This window comes from Nanorana parkeri, unplaced genomic scaffold, assembly GCF_000935625.1.
Source record: "Nanorana parkeri isolate BGI_ZX_2015 unplaced genomic scaffold, ASM93562v1 scaffold811, whole genome shotgun sequence".
In the NCBI taxonomy this organism is placed as follows: domain Eukaryota; kingdom Metazoa; phylum Chordata; class Amphibia; order Anura; family Dicroglossidae; genus Nanorana; species Nanorana parkeri.
In genome coordinates, this window is record NW_017307079.1 from 95,258 (window position 1) to 101,489 (window position 6,232).

The following is a 6,232-nucleotide window of genomic DNA, read 5'->3' on the forward strand; positions in this document are numbered from 1 at the left end:
ACTGACTTAGGGGGTCAAGTTTTCAAACAGCTTTCAATCAAGATTGATTCGCACAATATGTTTAAGTGCATTCAATATTCTGGGTGAAAGTTGGAAATCTAGGGAAGGCATTTCTAAATAGACATTCTAGTGTGTGAAGACAATTAGCAGAGAGATTCTATGTAACATTCGTATTTCGTTGGTTTGAGCTCGTTTAAGTATATACATTAATGACACGATTAGACAATGATAAAATACACAGTTTTAGCTATATAAATAATATGTAAAAATATGTAGTAAGCATAAGATTGATACATATGTAAATATTCACACAAAGCGCCATACGGATAAATATGTAAAATGTGTTGTCAGCAATAATGAATACGTCACACGATATATAATAAAGGGACACTATGAAGAAAAAGATATCCTTTCATTACATGTGACCGATTAATGTGATGATGAAGACAAATCTCCAACCCATATATGAACGGCATTTGTTGTCGGTGTCATAGTTTACCCCAACTCTTGTCATTGTCACTTCTGGTCTGCAGATTAATGTGAAGGAAAACAAATTAAATCAGATAAAATAACAGAATTCATGAACTGCCAGTTATCAGAGAGGATCCAGAGACGTGCCAGGATTTCTGCACTATAACACACAGTTTGTCATATGTTGTTATATTATAGAGTATAGTGTGATCAGCACTCATGTTGTTATATAGAGTATAGTGTGATCAGCACTCATGTTGTTATATAGAGTATATTGGGATCAGCACTCATGTTGTTATATAGAGTATATTGGGATCAGCACTCATGTTGTTATATAGAGTATATTGGGATCAGCACTCATGTTGTTATATAGAGTATATTGGGATCAGCACTCATGTTGTTATATAGAGTATATTGGGATCAGCATTCATGTTGTTATATGCAGTACATTATTGTGTTGTGATGCAGTCACTCATGTTGTGTTGTAGTCAATCATGTTGTATTGTAGTCACTCGTGTTGTACTGTAGTCACTCATGTTGTGTTGCAGTCACTCATGTTGTGTTATAGTCACTCATATTGTGTTTTAGTCACTCATATTGTGTTTTAGTCACTCATATTGTGTTTTAGTCACTCATATTGTGTTTTAGTCACTCATATTGTGTTTTAGTCACTCATATTGTGTTGTAGTCACTCATGTTGTGTTGTAGTCACTCATGTTGTGTTGCAGTCACTCATGTTGTGTCTCCCTGCAGTCACTCATGTTGTGTTGTAGTCACTCATGTATGTTGTATTGCAGTCACTCATGTATGTTGTGTTGCAGTCACTCATGTATGTTCTGTTGTGTTGCAGTCACTTATGTATGTTGTATTGTAGTCACTCATGTTGTATTGCAGTCACTCATGTTGTGTTGTAGTCACTCATGCTGTATTGCAGTCACTCATGTATGTTGTGTTGTAGTCACTTATGCATGTTGTATTGCAGTCACTCATGTATGTTGTGTTGCAGTCACTCATGTTGTGTTGTAGTCACTCATGTTGTGTTGTAGTCACTCATGCTGTATTGCAGTGTTGCAGTCACTCATGCTGTGTTGTATTGCAGTCACTCATGTTGTGTTGTGTTGCAGTCACTGATGGTGGGGCGGCACACTGTAACAAGCGGTGTGATTTTTCTTAGGAAGTCTCTTTGGTAAGAAGAACAATCGTCTTACACAAGCTCTGAGCTCTTATCTGTGTCTGTCTTCTGCCTCTGCTGGTGTCCTGGCTGTTGCTCAAGAGGCTGCTAACTCCTCTGTCACCAGCCCAGCCTCCTGATGAAAGATATGGTGGCATTGAGTAAGCAGCTTTGGTAAGACAATGTCACTCATTCTGAGCTTGCTGCCTTTCATTCCCCAGGTGGAGGGCGAACGAGCTACGAGCGAGGCCGGGGACCCCCTATTGTTCCAGCGGGGAGATGTCACAGCGCAGCCACCTGTCTGAATGCCACCTGGTGAATGCAGCATCCAAGTTCTATTGAAGTGCAAAGCTCCTCCCACATACCCGCCCATCCAGGTGAACTCCGCCCACACCCCTACTTCTCCATCCCTGGCTCCTGCCTCATCCTTACCAATGGATGGCAAATCAGTGAGCAGATAACAGGCAGGATTTGGGACTGAGAGCAGACAGTGGCAGCTGCCCCTGGGCATTTGTTGTTTGTGGCAAGAGGACTGAGAACCGCAACAATGCCCAGATCATTCTTGGTCAAGAGTAAGAAAGCTCACAGCTACCACCAGCCCAGATCTACGGATGGAGATGACTACAGCCTGCAGCAGGCGACGGTGCTGGCTCATCTGTGTGCAGGTATGATCGCCTCTCCTCTTCTATATACATTACGATGCACAGCATACCTCTGTGACAGCTGTCAAAATGAACCATCATTCTGTTAGAAAACCTGAAATCTGAGCGAATTTCTACTGTAACACATAACTGGCACCCGAATATCTCTTCAACTGAACTAGCAATTTACTATTTCATACGATCAAAAGATTCAAAAGTAACACTACAGGGAATGTCATAGTTACAACCATTACATTGTGTCGCATTGTGCTGCATTCTGTCATTTTGTAAGCACCGATCACCACTCATGTCTTTTACTGCAATACAAATCCATTAGCATACTATAACTACGATGTGATCGTGCGATTATTAGGACGGGATCGGTCACACGACTGGCGATCTGGCTGCGTCTTAAGTCTAGTTGAAGTGATACGACTAAAAACAATGATTAATGTACGAATTTACAGCACATTTCTATAATACAAAAATAGGATTCATTCGATTTATTTCGATTTTCGTTCTGATCTCTTATTGTATCTATCCAATTGACATTATGAGGCTGATTTACTAAAGGAATCCAGAATGTTTGCACAATAAACTGTGTGAATATTTACTAGAATTATCCAATTACTAGGAAAACGAATCCCTGCTCATGTATTTCATCTTGATCATTGAAGTGAATATTCACACAAGGTGAACTTTCTCACCTCCTTTAGTGAATCGGCCTGTGTCAGGATTCTTTGACATCCTATAGGATGAGCTGGGATCGTACAGGAGGAAAAAGTCCGCTTTTTGGACCTGTCAGATGTAAACAAAAAGAATCTCAGCCAATCAGATTTTAGCTTTCATGAGTGTAGAGCAGTGAGAACTCTGAAACGTGACGGTTCATTGGCTGCGTTCATATTTTTTAGTGTAAGTGAATGCATCGCTCTTATACCAATGATACACACAAATCTACAAGAAATAAACACACTTGTCATTAGGTATAGAAGTAGTTGAAGGTGATCAGATTTATTGTTCTGAATGGACTGCAGAGTAATTGAGAGAACTGTGGCTATGCGGTCCTTACTGCCACCCCAGCCAATCAGATTCTAGCTTTCTGTATTTTAGAGGAGTGTTCATTGGTTGTCCTTACATAACCAGTTCTCTCCGATCATTTCAGGGATAATGCCAATAAGTATTAAATCATTACATATAAGACTAGTTCATGAATACTATTCAGAGAAAAAAACTTTCATTGTTTTCAATGGATTGTAGAGTAAATTGGAGGATTGTGGTTATGCTGTCCTTACTGCAATATCAGCCAATGAGATATTAGCTTTGTAGTGCAAAGCAGAGGAAACTCTGACAAATGAGTGCTCATTGGACGATCTTATATAACCAAAACTTTCCAATCATTTCAAATCTTCTGTCCATAGCCATTATGTCCTTATTTATAATTATTAAAATGGGGTTTTTTGTATTGTTTTACAAGGAATACAGATTAATTTAGACAACTGTGACTATGTGACTATTGTATTCATGTTTTATATGATCATAAAAAAATAATAGTAATAATACTTATTAATATTATTATTAATATTATTGTTAGTAGTAGTAGTAGTGGTAGTAGAGGGAACATTTCCCCCGTGCCATCCCACCTTGGCGATGCGTCGTCCGATGTGTCGCCCCCTAGCTCCGAGGGCAGTGTGTGCTGCGACACCACCGCGTCAGAAGTGGACGATTTATGGAGACCCCCATCCCCGTCCTCCTCCCCAGGTAATGACAGTCACTCTAGGGGCCCCAGCCACACACAGCAGACAGGTGTTCCAGACACTGAATAAATAGCACTGACTGATAAGTGTCGTTATAAAACGAGCTGCCTTGATATCGCACCGAGGATCCCTGCTGGCATGTACAAATCCCAACCAAACAAATACACCAATGCTGCGCTCTAGGTCAATATGCATATTACCTTGTTGCGCAATCAAAGGGTTAATAGACCTCAGTACCGTATACCCTGTATTACGAATCAACAATTAATCCATCCATATAAAAAAAGGCAGAATTAAAATGTCTGGCATTTGTTAAGTGGTGTGAATCTAGAAAGGGTAAGGCTTTTCGCTCAGCTTAGTAAATAAGGTGACGATGTGATCACCTTACTCAAATCTATCATGGTTTTGCCCAAATCCTGGAAATACCATTATTCATGAGCGGGTCATGCAAGTAAACACAAGGTCACTTTTTTTTTTTTTTTTAAACTAACTATGCTATGTAAATAACCTCTCTATATATCAGCCTGATTGTATTCACATTGCACTGTTTCTGTATGTACATTTGGTTTTTTATAATGGTGGTAGAGGTGCAATGCAAATCGGGGAGCTGTAAAAGTCAGATTTGTAGCCCTTATCTCCGAAATAGTAACTGATGTGTGTACTATTCATGCAAACAAGGCACTTGCCTGAGGGGGTGAAGATATTTGCATTTATAGAATGTTTGTGTTTAGTTCCTTTATTTCTGTTTATTTACCCAAATATACAGATTTCTAGGTAGTGAGTGTCCTCATTCTAATACAGAACTCATTTCCTCTCATCACCCCCACCCAGTATGTATATGGTGTATTGTAGATCTCAGTATTAGAAACACAGGAGTGGGGTACAGACGGTTCAGTTGTGATTTTACTTTGTTCTGCAGCTTATGTAACAAATGATGACTGCCTATTATAGTACAGAAGCATATTGCAGATCAATGTCCTATGTCATAGTAATACAGATCAATGCCCCATGTATAGTATAGAAGCATATTGCAGATCAATGTCCTATGTTATAGTAATACAGATCAATGCCCTATGTTATAGTACAGAAGCATATTACAGATCAATGTCCTATGTTATAGTACAGAAGCATATTACAGATCAATGTCCTATGTTATAGTACAGAAGCATATTACAGATCAATGTCCTATGTTATGATATAGAAGCATAATACAGAGGGATGTCCTATGTTATAATACAGAAGAATAATACAGATCAATGTCCTATGTTATAGTACAGAGGGGTAATACAGAGGGATGTCCTAATATAGAATAATACAGAGAGATGTCCTAGGTTATAATACAGAGGGATGTCCTATGTTATACTAGAGAAGCAGAATACATAGGGATGTCCTAATATAGAAGCATAATACAGAGCGGTGTCCTATGTTATAATATAGAAGCAGATTACAGAAGGATGTCATATGTTATTATACAGAAGCAGAATACAGAGGGATGTCCTATCTTATAATATAGAAGCATGAATAACACATGTGGTTGTCTTATGTTATAGTAAAGAAGCATACACTACAGACCAATATCCATTGTTATAGAATAGAAGCATAATAATAATAATTTATGTCAAACATTATGGTATAGAAGCATATAACAGATCAATATCCAATGGTATAGTACATAAACATAATACAGATGGATGTAGAATGATTCTCTGCCAGTATGTAAGGAAATGGAGACTAAAATATGGATTTAAAATGTTTTTTTTTTAAATAGCTATTGTTTAATGTTAGTACTTATTCTATTGCATGGATTGTATTTAGGAGCTGGTGGTCATAGAAGACAAGCAGTAATGTTCTATCCTCTGTTCTTCCATACTAACAGGACGTCTGTCTGTCTATAGGTGGCTGATTACCATATCAGTGACTAGCATGCTCATTGGTGCAGTTATATTCTTTACTTGATTTCCTGCTGAATCTATTTAATATTAGGGATAATATCATTAAAGGGAAAGTATAGTCCCCAGTAGCCACTTTTCCTTGGCTATAGGACTACAAGTTCCAGCATGTCCTGTCAGCTTACTGCTGGCTTGTTATTTCTGGATATCAATCTGCTACATTTAAATACTCAACCTCTCTCTCTCTCTCTCTCTCTCTCTCTCTCTCTCTCTCTCTCTCTACAAAATTTCTATTTCATTATTAGA

General features: G+C 38.4%; 1 protein-coding gene across 1 annotated transcript in view; it reads left to right on the forward strand.

Moving 5' to 3' along the window:
- The first annotated feature begins 2,169 nt into the window (after positions 1-2,169).
- GFI1 (growth factor independent 1 transcriptional repressor) overlaps positions 2,170-6,232 on the forward strand; it is a 15,637-nt gene continuing 11,574 nt past the window's right edge. The window contains exons 1-4 of the mRNA XM_018565076.1: positions 2,170-2,307; positions 2,657-2,736; positions 2,918-2,976; positions 3,875-4,041. Coding sequence (XP_018420578.1) covers positions 2,190-2,307; positions 2,657-2,736; positions 2,918-2,976; positions 3,875-4,041 — 424 coding nt within the window. The 5' untranslated portion in view covers positions 2,170-2,189. The remainder of the gene's footprint in view (positions 2,308-2,656; positions 2,737-2,917; positions 2,977-3,874; positions 4,042-6,232) is intronic.